A 15380-nucleotide genomic window follows, 5' to 3' on the forward strand; every position below is an offset into this window, starting at 1 on the left:
CAAGAATATGAGGAGCAGTATATTACTGATACTGTTCAAGAAAACCACATTTTGCTCATAACACCTGGCTGCCTTTATCCCTCAATGTAGCAAGAAAATCATTCTTCCCATTATGACAGTTTAACCTAACACCTCCTCCAAAAATTGGATGCTTCAGTGAATCTAACAATTTAGGATGCAATTCCTCAGGTTTGCCTTGAAGCATTGTTCTTCTTTGTGGTGACTTCTGTTTCCATAAACAAGGTACATAATGAGTTTGCCCAAGTTTGGATGTAAATACTGGCTTGCTAAGCTTTAATAACCTCTAAATAAACTGATAGGTTTGAGGAGATTATTCTGTTCATTCTCTGATAAGTGAGGAAAAACAATGAGAGACTGTAGAAAACTAAAAGGAAAATGAAATATTCAAACTTCATATACTAATTTACAGAAACTCTTCTTCCAGCTCATAAAGTGACATGACTCTGTTTGACGCAGAGAAGGTGGAGTCTATAATGACTGTGTCTTTAGTGGAATTTGCAGATAGTTGGAGTGGGAGGTGTGTCCTCCTCCATACTGCCTTACCTGAGCACAGGGCACGTTTCCACATGTTCACTCGGGAAGAAGGTGTTTTTCCTGGCTCGTTTAGCTCTCTGTTTCGATATTGGATGTATGTTGCTCCCCAGAGGAATTTAGAGATACATAAGGAGGAGTATTACTTCTAAATTCCAGGCTTAGAAAAGAAATGCTAGAAGCCTCAGAATTCGGTGCTGCACTGACTTCCTCAGGGCTGTACAGGGTCTTTGTGAGGGGTACCCTACTAGTGAGCTATTTCTAAATCAGGCACACCTTTGGGTTGGGCTTATTTTGGAAACTAAGTACTTGAGGAGGGCTGAGGTATGAGGTCTCCTAGAGAGAAGTGATTGTATTTTGTGTTTTTACATGTACTTTCATCAGCTGATGCAGCTGAAGGACAGTGTCCTCTGTAAGTAACACATCAGGAGACAGAGGAGTGGTGCTTTGTAATAAGCCTTCCCTGGCATTTTTTTTTCTTTTTCTTTTTTCTTCTTTTTTTTTTTTTTTTTTTTTTTTTCCCCCATAGTGAGGATTACTGACTTTCAGACAACTAGGAAAGAAAGATAAAGAGACGTCCAATGGGGGTACCTTTATTTGGTGATAGCAAACCCTTCTATTTCCGGATCTGGAATGGACTAAGCCAGAAGTTGCAAGGCAAAAAGTCCTGGGATAAACATCTGGATGAAATCTACTTACTCCAGCAGAAAAGGTATGGTACTCTTTCTTGTCTACCCTTGCTTCTGCTGCTCTCTCCTTGTAGCTCACTCTCACTCCCTTCCCTTAGGCTGTTCTGCCAGCAAACAAGCTTTGGAAAGACTTTAGAACACTGTTCTCTATCAGGCAACCTCTTTCAAGCTGGAATGTTTCTGGAGTTCCAGTGTTATCTGCTTTCACATATGCATTTACTAAATCTCAATTGAATTACTCTCAGTGCAGGACTTCAATCACAAATTAATAACGTGTGCTTTTTTTCTTTCCTGCTTTATTAGTAAAGCTCACAAGGAAGTGCATGAGTTGGGTTTTGTTTTGCTGTCATTAGAAATGTATGTGGCGTTTAAACTGCAGTCAGTTGTATTTGAAATGATGGCTATTTAAAGGGATTCTGTTTTTCTTTTATTTCTCTGAAGGTTGCCCTTATTATAAGATAGAATGAGCTTAACATTCTACAATCTGATGATCATTTGCTTTGTCAGTTTGACTGCCATTTCCAACCCCCTTGGATCAGGTGCAATTATCTATAATTCAAAGAATGAATCCTCCTAGACCTCAAGTTATCAAGAAGATTGCTTGTGTTTTTGTGTGTCATACTGGATCAAGGCTCTTTGCTACTGTTCCGTTGTGTTTCTCCTTCCACACACTGTGGCGCAGGAGTATTCATAGAAATCCAGCTGAATCTGTTTTTCATTTTTCTCGTTTCTGCACGCACAAAAACTGCATTAGTCCAGTAAAAAATTGCTTCGGGTCCTCCACTCCTTTTTTTCTAAATTTCCTTATAAAACTCCAAGCATCTCTGAGGAGAAAAATGTGCCTACATGGGACAAATACACAAATACACCCAGACATGTGCAGGAATAACCTGAATATGAACAAATGTCTTTATCTGTATTTAGGGAAAGAACTTCAAAATAACTCCTCACTGAAAAACCAAAAGTCTGTATTATTTTATTTCAAAGAAGTGAAACTTAAATACACTTAAAATAGAAAGGATGGTAGCAACAATTGTGTGTCTATAGAACTCTGAATTGTTTACATTTGTGTACGTGGATGAAAAACATAAGTAACTGAAAAATAAGTTCTCAGTAGATTCTGTTATCTCCAACTGAACACATGCAAGCTAAAAGTCTGAAAACATTAATATTTTTACAGTTGTAACATCATCTTCCCAATTTAAAATCATATAGATGTGGGAGAAAACTCTGGAGCTTTCTAATCTAATCACTAGCTGAAAGCTGAGCTATTGCCACCTCTAAATGATACTGCTTTGGCTCTGTGTAATTGAGTCTTGAAAGCCTCCCAGGAGAGAGATTCTACTACCTCTTTAGGAGTCTGTTACAGTGTTATGGTGTTTTGCTGATAAAGGTTGGTTGTTTTTTTTTTTTTTCTTCCCCCACTAATATTCAGCCTGAACTTTTGAATTCATCACTTGGTGTTGTAGCTCCTTGTTTTGCCTTATTGGTAATTTGCTATTACCAACGGGCCAACATATGGTCCCTTCCTATTTTTTCACTCTTCTTCTCATAGGCTACTGTTAGAATGCCTCACAAGCTTTCCCTGTCAAGTCCAGCTACCTCAACCTCTCTTCATACTGAAAGTCAGTGGTAAATATGTTACTATTTATCTACTGGGCTCTGCTTTCATGATTTTGTGTGTCATGACTGTGCTAGAATTGTGTTTTTTTTTTTTTTCTGAGCCACAACTGATGATGATAAGGCCTGGAAGCTAGCTGGGTAATTCTCACATTCACTGTTGGTGCCATTTATTCATCATGTGTATTAGTTGGTTACATCCTGTTGGCATTTGATCTCAGCTTTATCCAAAGTAGGGTATTTCTTTGGCTCAGTCCTGCACTGTGTAACATTCCCCAAAGTGACATCCAAGTTTAGGAAATGTGATACAATCTTCTTATGTCAGAGAGGACTAAGAGTTTACTTAGCCTTACTCTGCTGGTTTCTTCCTGTTCAAGAATCTTCTTACTTAACTCACAGCTCTGTGTAAAGTTCTGGTGACAGAGGTCACAACTCATAGGAGCTTTCTAGAATTATCTTTGGAATTAAACATAGCCTGGAGCATATGAACATTTAATTAAAAAAAACCACAGTTCATAACCAGGTTTTAATAAGTAATAAATATTTATGAAAATGCAGGGCTGATAAGGGTGAAGAAGAATCAGATGCCTGTCACAGCCAAGAGATCTTCCAGAAGTGCTAAGAGTCATTGGTTTGTTGGTTTTGTTGTTGTTGTTGGTTCTTGGTGGTGGTAGTCATGATTGTTTTGTTTGTTCTTATCTGGCTTTTAGTGTTAAAAAGTGTTTAAAAGTTCCAAGGAAACAGAATCTCCCTAACATGTAATTTTAGAAACTCCACCATATGTGAATTACACTGTTCATTAAAAATAATCAAGGAGTAAACTAAAGCAACTGACTGCATGAATCCATAATGTTAAGCTTTATTTTTGTTTCTGCTATTGCCTGCCTTTATAACTTGGGTTGATAAGTTATCTATATGTCTCTTCTATCTCACAGCTGGTTCTCAGAAGTTAGTGGTATCAGCTGACTTTCCTGGGATGCTATGAGACTTCATTATTCTAATAACAATAAATGTTTAATCTATGTGGTACATTTCAACACAAATATTGAAGCCCTTTTGCACATAAAGTAAATGTAGATATCTGCATTTTAAGAAATAATGCATTAGAGGTCCTTGGAACAGTTTACATACCTTGCAGAGAGCAATTTTCTTATGGCTGGCAGAAGTGGCTCCAGCTGTGCTGCGGTGGAAACCTTGTAAGCTCTTTTGTTGCCTTAACTTTTTGTCACTCTTCAGTCTCACAGACATTAGTGAAATGCTTTGCCTACTTTTTTTTTTTTTTTTTTTTTGAAACAAGCATAAACAAAAGTTAGCTTAGTTTAATGTTATTGAACTGGGATGCTTAAGTTGTACCTGGACACAGAAAGCTTTTGCCTTGTTGGCAAATCTTTCCCAAGCAGACAGTGAATAAGATATGTTATCATAGTTTTGCTTTTCTTTTGTCTAAATAATGTTACTGAATTTTCTGTGCACAAATTAGTGTACCACTCTTATCTTGAAATCCACAGTGCCTGTTAATATTAATTGGTTCCTTTGCTTCCAAAGATGACAGTGAAATTAAGATGCCAGTTCCCAGTTCCATCTGTAATACTTCTTAGTAATGGTTCTCACGAGCAGTCAAGGTGGAAAGAATAGACTTTAAAAACTCTGCTGTAACGTGTAAAATAAAGCCAAAGGGATCACTGGCAGCATTTTTAGTCATTTTATTCTTATGCTATTATGACTTCATCATGATGGAAATTTTCAGTCTAATAACAGAAAGCAAAACCTAATAATCTCAGGTGTAAAGGTCCTCCAGAATTCTCAACACACAGATAAACACACATCTGACCCTGCTGCCCAAGACGTGGCTTAGCCTCACAGATTTTGGAAGGTACTTGTGTGCAAGTTTCCTAATGAAGAGGTCAACATAAAAAAATTATGTTTTGCAAGAAGGAAAAACAGAAGATTGTCAGAGAAAACCAATTAGATATTAGGGTGAGGAACTGAACTTGGAATAAAACAACAACAATGAAAGCACTTTATTGAAAAGATTTGGAAGTTTTGATGCAGGATGAATTTGTGTTTAAAATAATATATTTTTTAATTAATAATTCAATTGAATTTGAATCATAGAATCATAGAATGGCTTGATTTGAAAGGGGCCCAAGGATCATCAAGTTCCAACCTGCCTGACACAGGCAGGGCCACCAACCTCCAGGTCTGGTACTAGATCAGGCTGCCCAGGGTCACATCCAGCCTGGTCTTGAACATCTCCAGGGATGGAGCATCCACAGCCTCTCTGGGCAGCCTGTCCCAGCACCTTGTCTCTCTCTCTGTGAAGAACTTCCCCCTGACATCCAATCTAAACCCTCCCTCCTTGAGCTTAAAACCATTCCCCCTTGTCCTATCACTATCTACCCTTGTAAAAAGTTGATTCTCCTGCTGTTTATAATCCCCTTTTAAATACTGGAAGTCTGCAATGAGGTGTCCTTGCAGCCTTCTCTTCTCCAGGCTCAACAAGCCCAGCTCCCTAAGCCTGTCTTTGCAGGGGAGGTGCTCCAGACTTCTGATCATCTTAGTGGCCCTCCTCTGGACCCTCTCCAACAGCTCCACATCCTTCCTGTGTTGGGGGACCTGGACCTGGATGTGCTCCATCCAGATGGAGCCTTCACGAGGGCAGAGTAGAGAGGGACAGACTATCCCTGCTGGCCACCCCTCTTCTGATGGAGCTCAGGATACCACTGGCCTTCTGAGCTACAAGAGCACTCTGCTGGCTCCTTCCCCCAGATCTCCAGGTCCTTCTCTGCAGGGCTACCCTCAAGGAGTTCCTCTCCCAGTTGTGCATGTATTTGGGGTTACTCTGACCAAAGTGCAAAACTTTGCAATTTGCTATGTTGAATCTTATTAGATTCACACGGGCCCACCTTTTGAGTCTGTTGAGGCCCCTCTGGATGGTGTCACTTTCTCCTAATGTGTCAACCCCACCACTCAGCTTGGTGTCATTGCTAAACTTGCTGAGGGAGCAGTCAAGCCCATCACTGATGTCACTGGAGAAGAGCACCAGTCCATAGACAGAGCCCTGCGGGACACCGCTTGTCACTGGCCTACGCCTGGACATATTGCCATTCAACACAACTCTATCTATGGCCTTCCATCCTATTCCTTATCCACTGATTAGTCCTTCCTTCAAATCTGTATCTCTCCAATTTAGAGATAAGGATGTGTTGGGCAACCATGTCAGACGCGTGCACAAATCTAGGTGCATGACATCAGTTGCATTCCCTTTGTTCACCAATGTTGTCGCTCTATTGTAGAAGGTCACCACATTGATCAGGCATGACCTTCCCTCGGTAAAGCCATGCTGGATGTCTCAGATCATCTGCTCGTACCTAATGTGCCTTGAAGAACCCTATTAATCATAATTCCTGTTTTTGTAACAGAGTTAAGATTTATGGAGTTCTTCTTGCATTCTTTATATTTTCTTAAATTCAATGAGCAGGATGGACTCCAAAAGAAGTGATTAGGAAGGCCTAAATCCAAAAGTATACATGTTACCAGCAGTGAGTGTTTGTGAAATCCTTAATCTTGTTTCAGACTGTTTTACATGACTCTCTCAGTCAGCATCTGACCTACATTCTACCTTGCATTTGTTTCACAATGGATTTTTGGGTGTTTCTGATTTCGTCCTTACCTGTATTGAAAAACAACTTACAGCTTCCTGAGCAAATAATAGAATCATCTATAAAGAAAATTGAATTACAGTAGTCATAAATCGTTTTGGGTTGGAAAGGACCTTTAAACATCATCTAGTTTCACTCACTCTTTTGCCTCTCCCACACCTCCATGGGCCTGCATATCTTTCACTATATTAAGTTGCTCAAAGCTCCATTCTGCCTGACCTTCATCACTTCCATGGATGGGGCATCCACCCGCAACTTCTCTGGACAACCTGTTCCAGTGCTGCCTATCAGAAGTACTTACTGTTTAGATATGTAGCTGTGCTTATTCTGAACAGTATAAGACAACATCAGCACTGCTTAGTGTTACATACCTAGGGTAGATGGGTAAATTAGGAGCTTGGTGTCAGTTGATCTTGTAATTGAAGAAGACAATAATTTAGAACAGCAGCTTAATTTGAGTGTTCTGAATGATCTTCTCAGGGCATCCGAATATGTCTCTTTGCTGAATCATTCTCTGAAATACACCTTCTCTGTCCAGTGGTGTAATGGTACTTCATGGAAACTAAGCACGTGCTGTAGCAATCTCCGTTAAGAAACTGCTAACAGTTTATGTTGCTGCTGCTTTGAAACGCAACAGAGAGTTGTAACATGTAATAATTCATGCTATGCTTAGTGGCATAAGGAAAATGGATGTGCGTAACTTTGAAGGTTCTAGATTTGTGTGACTTTTTTATATATTAGTGAATTTGTCAGGTACTCAACATTTATATACTCAGCACATTGTGGTAATGTATTAAAAAGGAGTTGACTCAATGGTATGTTTTAAATGAGAATAAGAAGTTTCCCCAATTAGGGGCCAGAAAATTAAATGAGCGTATAAGTATATGGTATAAACATCTAAGTCATGGGTCTTTGGGGCATAAGGGGAAGTTTGCCGTGATATTTGCCAACAAGTCTGTGTTCTTCAGCAGCTTGCTATTTGTCTTGGAATCTCCAACTCTCTGAGACAAGTAATCTCTACAGTGATTACATACGTTAGACAATTTTGCCCTCAGTTTCTGCATGCTGAGTACAGTATTTGTTAGGTGTCTAATTAGCAGGCTTCTAATTTAATTAGTCATTTACATGAACTTTGGAGAGTTTTTTGAGAATGGTATTGTGTTTGTGTTCTCCCACGTTATCTCTTGCCCAATCCTTCTCCTCTCTGAGGTCACTGAAGGGATAAAAGCCTACCCACTAAAGCATAAACAAATTAATTGCAGCATTGTTTGTGCTGTTGAAATCCTGCCTCTTTCCCACTTTCTGTCTGAGAAAATTACATTCTCTAGGAAAACTAGTCTTCCTCAGCCAAAATACTGGTAGAGGTGGCAAGCTTGCTTTACTGATGATGAATGTTAGAACATTTGCTCAGAGTGCCTCTTTATTTTATCCTTGTTTGTCTGATCCTGGATGCAGTATTCAATTAAGTCATGTAATTAACAACTGATGCAACTGCCAGATGAAAAGAAATATTTCTCAGAGCAGCAAGGCCAAGAGTTTGAAGGATGCAAAAAATGCGTCAGAATGGCTCCTTGATTTGTTCAGTTTGGTTCTTTATATCATTAATTCCCATTCTTTAGAGTTTTTCTAGGCCAATTCCTACTGACTTAGACAAGGGGGTGCTGTTGGTAATAGGAAATATTCCTTTTACTGAATGACAAATATAACATTCATTTACGCTTTTATTCTATGTAGCCTGCGTGGATGGTTGTTTTGCTTTTTCCCCTAAGGTTTTCCCAAATGTATCATTATCCTTCTGGTGTAAAACTATGCAGAGCTCACACATTTCACCTGGATTAAATTCAGGTATAACTGCATGTAAAAGGTATTTTTCTTTTTCTTTTTTCTTTTTTCTTTTTTTCCTCAGGATTCTATAGCGTTGCATTTAAAAGAGCAATTTAAAGCAAGAAATATACACGGACCACTCTGAAAACAATGCTTCGTATTTATTTCTGTGAAAACTACCACAGGTACAAATAGCACAATAACATTATTTGATAAAGCACATTTTCAGCTACAAAATGCTGTCTTACAAGAGTCACCACCATTAGCTATACATTTTTGCTAGCAATGAACAAGAGCCTGCTTGCCGCTCTCATAAAAATCTGCACCCGCAGAGGTGACCCACTGATACTGTCACTGCTACTGAAATGTCACCTCACTGGGCTCACATCCACTGTTTGATCCCCACTGTTTGGTTTAGTAAGCATCAATGAATGTCAATGGGTACAATCTTTTTCTTCATGGAGGAATTCAGTGGCACGCCTTCGCACTTCCATGTCAGACACTTTCTTGTCACTACTCCTCTGCTGCCATCTGTCGCACAGCAACAAAATGTAATGGAACATTGGTAGGAATGTTCAACCTTTTCTGCCATACCACCAATATCTGCCTCTGATTTCATGGGCCAACATGATAAAATAGAATTGTAGAATCATAGGTAGCATTACTTTTGGAGCAGTCCCTGCAGATGTGGTTTTCAATTTAAACGATTAATGTTTTGCTGTTTTTACCAGCAATTGAAGATAGGTAGCTTATAGAAACTGTTATGTCAGACAGAAGCTGAAGAAGTCTTCAATACTGCAAGGACCACACTGAATTACAAGAGCCAATTATTCTATGATCAGAACTACTGTCTAGGATACAATAGACTCAAAGAAAATTTGAGGTTGGAAGGGACCTATGGAGGTCACTTGGTTCCAGTACCCTTGCACAAGCAGGGTCAGTTACAGCAGGTTGCTCAGGACCATTTCCAGATAACTTAATTATCACCAAGGATGGAGATTTCACAACCTCTGTTGACCATCTATGCCAGCACTCTGTTTCTTTACTCACAGTAAAGAAGTACTTCCTGATGTACAAACAAAGCCTTCCGTGTTTCAGTTTGTGCCCATTGTTTCTTGTCCTGTCACTGATACCACTGAAAACAGCCTGGCTCCATCCTCTTTGTACTCTGCATTGAGATATTTGCATATTTTGATGATATTTCTCTTGAGCCTCCTCTGCTCTAAACAGTTCCAGCTCTCTGAGTCTTTCCTCATATGAAAGATGCTTCAGTCCCTTAATCATCTTCATTATCCTTTTCTGAACTCACTCTAGAATGTTTTCCTTAATGAGGAGACCAAAACTGGGCACAGGACTCCAGATATTGCCTCACCAGTGTGGAACAGAGAAGAAGGATCACCTCTCTCAATCTGCTGTTCGTGTCAGCAGGCCTTTCTGGGGTGAAGTGTGGTGACTGTGCTTGCAAATTCTTAATCAAATCTAAAGGGTCTACTAAAATAACCTAGAGTCTGGTAGAAGAACCATGGGTATTCTCCAAATATAAGTGAATTATTTGGTCTGAAACTTGTCTGATGGCATGCTCTTTCCTAGAACTGGAATATATTTCAGCTCTCGTTAGTTTCCTCAATTTTCTCAGCATCGGAGATAAAAATAGCATAGTTAAGCTACACCATATGAAGCCTTGTTAAGACATACCAGTGAATTCTTGTTTATATCTTTTCCATCCATTTGAATGCAGCATTTTTTAAAAATGTTTTTAATTGTATATAAAAAAACACTTCTCCCTCCCCCCCTCCCCCCCCCCCAGCTCCTGAGATAACTAGCTTACTGCAGGAAGGATATCACATGACTCATTGATTCATCATTTTCTGTCTTCTGAGCCTCAAAATATAGACCGTATATAAACCACACACATATGTATAAACGTCTCCCCTCCCCTTTCCTTCACTCCTCTCCCCTCCCCTCTCCTTCCTTTCCTTCAAAAACACCTCAGCTGATAAATATGCATTACTAGTCTTTAAGGAAAAAACTGATCATTCATATTGTCTCAATAAATATTCTGGAAAGAGGTGCCATGTATTTGTCTGCCTTCCTTAGAAGCCACTTTTACTTCACTGCAGGATCTGTGAGTCCCCACTCCTTCAGGCTGCCAAGGAGAACAACATCCCAGTCATTATGAAACTTCTCACTGATGAAACATGTGATATTTATCAGAGAGGTAACTCATTATTTTCTCTGAATTGTTTTTTGGGGAAAAGCAAGAACCTGAAACAATGAGCATAGTAGTATGTAAGCTAGTTCACTGCAACGTTCTCACTGGCAGAATCAAATGACTTAAATCTATGTCAACAGCTTTGCAATAAAATGAGTTCTCTAACTCAAGTCATAAACAGTTGGTAATGATCAGAGTTTTACAACTTGAAGAGGCTATTTTTACAGAGGGACTGAAGGATGTGTTTTACAGAGGCAGGTGGGCAGTGGAAGGGCTGTGTACTCTTTTCAGTTCATGGCACTCACAAACACCTGAAGTTTCTGTTCAGCATTTGGGTTTTGGTGGAGTGACTGTCACCACATTGTATGACAAAGTGGCACCTGGCAATACTCAAAGGAAGATTGGGAATACCCATAACCCTCCACCCCAATAAATCTATGTCTGCTTTTATTCTGTATTGCTGAATGTCTAGATGACTCACGTGCTTACTTTACTGTTTCTAGGTGCAGTAGGGGAGACTGCCCTCCATGTAGCTGCCTTGTATGATAATGTGGAGGCTGCACTGGCTCTGATGGAAGCAGCTCCGGAGCTTGTCAATGAGAGGATGACATCAGAACTCTATGAAGGTAACATCTCAAAGAATGGGATTGGAGAGGTTTCTCTGGAAGGGGAGAGAGGAGGTTGTAACTGTTTCTATTCAGGAAACTGGAATATACTGTTCCTGGTTCAATATGTTACTAAATTACTAAATTTTGTTACACTGCAAAAGCAATATACAAATAGCTCCTGACCCTTTGTGGAAGGTGGCTTTATATTAAAACCAGCTTGTGCAAGTACGCAAATGCGTAACTCACAAAGTACTGGTGGGTCTGTTCACTACAGTGGGATGGCAACGATGTGTACAGCTTTGCTTTCTGCCATAGACAAACCAGATTGTGTGACAAAAGAGTTCCCTGCCTGATCTTCTTTGAAAAGACAAAAACTGATTCTTTTGCTGGCAAATAATAGGGATTAAAAACAATCTTAATTGCTGTTACTGAGTTTTGAATCAGAGCAATTTTTAAAAAAGCTAGAGTTTCTTATGTGATTCTGTTTCACTGTCCAGAACTATCTCAGAGTGTATTGAAATCACTAAAATAGTAATTAGGGGGTTTTAAAACTTCTAATATCTAGTTTGAAGGATTAGAGAAAGTTTGGGAACTTGGTTTTGATGCACTCTTCATGTCTCATTAAGTCCTTTCAGACTGATTCCTACCTGCAAAATAACCCAGAATAACCCTACCTGCAAAATCTCTCCAAACGAACAAAAACCCCAACATGCAGAAAGTGCATCCTGCTGGTTTAGTTAGCAGACTGTAAAATCTTTTTTCATGAATTCACAAGACCACTAGTCTCTAGTCCACAGCAATAACTTGAAAGCTAATCCGTATTAGTCCTATGGATACAATTTCCCAAAACTGGTATTTAACATGTGTTGAGTGTGAACTGCAGGCTGCTGATCAGCCTGAAGTTAACTTCTTAGAGGACAAGGTTTTGTATCTGTGTTTTACAGGGCAGACAGCTCTCCACATTGCAGCAGTGAACCAGAATATCACTTTGGTGAAGGCTTTGCTCAAGAGAGGGGCAAATATCTGCACAGCACAGGCCACTGGGCACTTCTTCAGGCGCAGCTCCCAGAACCTTCTCTATTTTGGTACATCCTTCTCTTTTCTTCTCTCCCTGTTGCTATGAGAAGCAACCAAAAGAGTGATGAGGGAGGCATGTTTCAGTTCCTATCTAAACTGCATAAGCAAAGGCTTCTGTCTTCGAGGGTCATCATTCACACACTTCTGTCTCACAGTAAAGCTTCATCTGAGTTTGTAAATACTACGTTAATAAAAATATATTAATTGAAAATATTTTACATATTTGCATGTATACAAACATTATGTATTGCATAAAAAATATAATGTTAATTTCTACAGTCTTTTGGTCCTTTCTGAGTATGATGAGTAGTGGGCCAGAAATCTCATAGGTTACTTTTACAGGTTCCTTTTATAGCTTTGTGACATGGATCATTTCCCCTCACCATACTTCAGCCTCACTCACGTGCTAGGGACTTAATATTGTTTCCTCCATCCCCTTCTTTGCAGGAGAACATGTTTTGTCATTTGCTGCCTGTGTGGGAAATGAGGAGATTGTACAGTTGCTCATTGAAAATGGAGCTGACATTAGAGCTCAGGATTACCTGGGTACGTGCCTAGTGAATTGCGTACATTGAACATTTTAAACCAGACTCCATCAACTTGTTCAGTGTGGAGAAAAGAATGCTCTGGGGAGACATTGTTGCAGTCTTCCTGTATTTAAAATGATATTATAAACAGGAAGGAAATCAACTTTTTTACAGCAGTAGTTAGTGATAGGACAAGGTGAATGATTTTGAACTAGAGCAGGGGAGATTTAGGTTAGATGTTAGTTAGTGAAAAGTTTTTCACTGAGAGGGTGATGAGGGACTGGTACAAGCTGCCCAGAGAGGTATTCAAGCCCAGGTTACATGAGGTCCTGGATAGGTACCTGATCTGGTAGGTAGCAACCCTGCCCATGGCAGGGGGTTGGAACTCTATGATTCTAGAAGTCCCTTCCAAACCAAGCCATTGTATGATTCCATGATCTGTATACCTGAGTATTTTTTCCTCACTAAAAACACAGTTGAAATGAAGGATATGAGGAAAATGAAGGTCATTATTAATGCCATCAGGCAATTGCCAGTCTTTCTACAGAGTTGTTATTCAACATGCAAGGACTGCTCCAAAAGTAATGCCTCTAACTTCGTGATGTTGAGCCATGAAACCAGGAGCAGATGTTGATGGTATGGCAGGAAAAGTTGAACTTTCCTACCAATATTCCATTATATTTTGTTGCTGTGTGACAGATGGCAGGAGAAGAGCAGTCTGACAAAAAGGTTTCTGACGTGGAAGTTCACATGAAGGAAAGGTGCGCCATTGAATTCCTCCATGAAGAAAAAGACGGCCCCCATTGACATTCACTGATGCTTGTTAAACCAAACAGAGGAGACTAAACAGTGGATGTGAGCACAGTGAGGTTGTGGGTGGTGTTTCATAGGTGTGGCAGCAGCGATAGTGGGTTACCTCTTGTGATGCAGATTTTTATGAGCATGGCATACAGGCTTTTCTTCTCTGCTGGTGAAAACGCACAGCTAATGGTGGTGTCTATATTGAAGAATGGCATTCTGTAGATGATAATTTGCTCTTTTAAAGTTATTGTACTCTTTGCACCTGTGGTAGTTTTTGTGGAAATAAGTAGAAGGCATTATTTTCAGAGTAACCTATGTATCTACCCATTCTGATTATTTAACAGGTAACACCATCCTCCACATCTTAGTTCTCCAGCCTAATAAGACATTTGCCTGCCGCATGTACAGCCTGATACTTTCCTATGACCAGAGCAAAGAGGGACCAAGATCACTTGAATTAATTCCTAACAATGAGGGGCTTACTCCATTCAAACTGGCTGGAGTTGAGGGGAACACTGTGGTAAGTTTATTTGTGACACTGTTGCCTCCATATTAAAGACTTTATTCAGAAGCAGAGAACTTGAAATAACATCACCCTGAACAAGGGAGTTTGTACACACTCTTAGTGGGTTGAAGTCTCGTATAAGACCCAAAAGCCTGTTTAAGAAATTTCTTTATCTTAGTGAGAAAAACTCATGCTTAAAGAATAGATCTTTTGATCCAATTTGTGAAGCTTTTCAGTTAACCAGTTTATTAGCAGAAAGATCCACCCAAAGCCTTTTTTAAAAGTCTGACTGAAATTGTTTCTATTATCTATTTCGTTTTCCATAAACATGATACACGGAGGAGTTCTCCAGATATCTGCAGACATTTGTTTTTATGCAAGATCTTAATATAAATCCTCATCCTTTGCTTTAATAAAAAGACAGAGGTGGTTAGTGTTTCTTCTGTAGATTCACAAAGGACAATATGATTTCCTTTTTCATATATCTCTTTTCTGATGATCTGTAGAAAAATATAAAAAGGACTTTTTTTCCCTAATCAACATATCCACATGACTACTTCAAACAAGTTCAACAGTGTGACTAGTGTTAAGGATGACTACATATTTGCTTCCAAAGCATACAAACACAACATTTTCTCCTCAGTTTCAGATCTGACATAACTTCAAGCAGTCCCTCTTATTTTAGTGGAATCTCTGTGTGTGGCTGCAAAAGCAAAATGGGACTCTTAGGCCTGTCAGACACTGCTGTGCTTACTTTTGGTACGTCTGGGAGAATATCTGTGCTACACAGCTGTAATGCAGGCAGCTTTATACTTTACTTCAAGCACAAACTAATAATTAGATGGATCAGGAAAAAAGCTCTTCCCATTCTTAAGCTGATGGAAGAGAGAGATGTGAGAACCACAGCTAAGTTAAAGGAAAATATTTTGTAATGCAGAATTTTAACAATTTCAGTGTATTTGCAATGAGAACAAATATTTACTGGAAGGCTTCTATAATCCTTGATTCCCTTCTTTTCTCCTCAGATGTTTCAATACCTCATGCAAAGGCGAAAGCATAATCTCTGGTCCTTTGGCCCCTTGACCACTGTGCTGTATGATCTCACAGAGATTGACTCCTGGGCTGAAGATCAATCCTTCCTTGAACTCATTGTCTCAACCAAGAAGAGAGAGGTACTGTAGGCATGAGAAGTTTTGAGGACTGTGGTAATTCTAAAAGGAGAATAATGAGTTTGAAGGCTCAGGCTCTTCCATATTATTCACAGGGCAAGAAACATTATCATACTGCGGGCAATACATGAAAT

General features: G+C 39.5%; 1 protein-coding gene across 1 annotated transcript in view; it reads left to right on the forward strand.

The window, feature by feature from the left end:
• Positions 1–1133: 1133 nt before the first annotated feature.
• The window catches only part of LOC306950187 (transient receptor potential cation channel subfamily V member 6-like), a gene marked incomplete at both ends in the record, with an annotated part of 32771 nt that continues 18524 nt past the window's right edge, over positions 1134–15380 (forward strand). The window contains 7 exons of the mRNA XM_079540357.1: positions 1134–1264; positions 10468–10565; positions 11063–11185; positions 12112–12252; positions 12692–12790; positions 13917–14092; positions 15103–15249. Of these exons, the coding sequence (XP_079396483.1) occupies positions 1134–1264; positions 10468–10565; positions 11063–11185; positions 12112–12252; positions 12692–12790; positions 13917–14092; positions 15103–15249 (915 nt within the window). The remainder of the gene's footprint in view (positions 1265–10467; positions 10566–11062; positions 11186–12111; positions 12253–12691; positions 12791–13916; positions 14093–15102; positions 15250–15380) is intronic.

This window comes from Tetrao urogallus (genome assembly GCF_951394365.1).
Source record: "Tetrao urogallus genome assembly, chromosome: 1".
NCBI lineage: Eukaryota > Metazoa > Chordata > Aves > Galliformes > Phasianidae > Tetrao > Tetrao urogallus.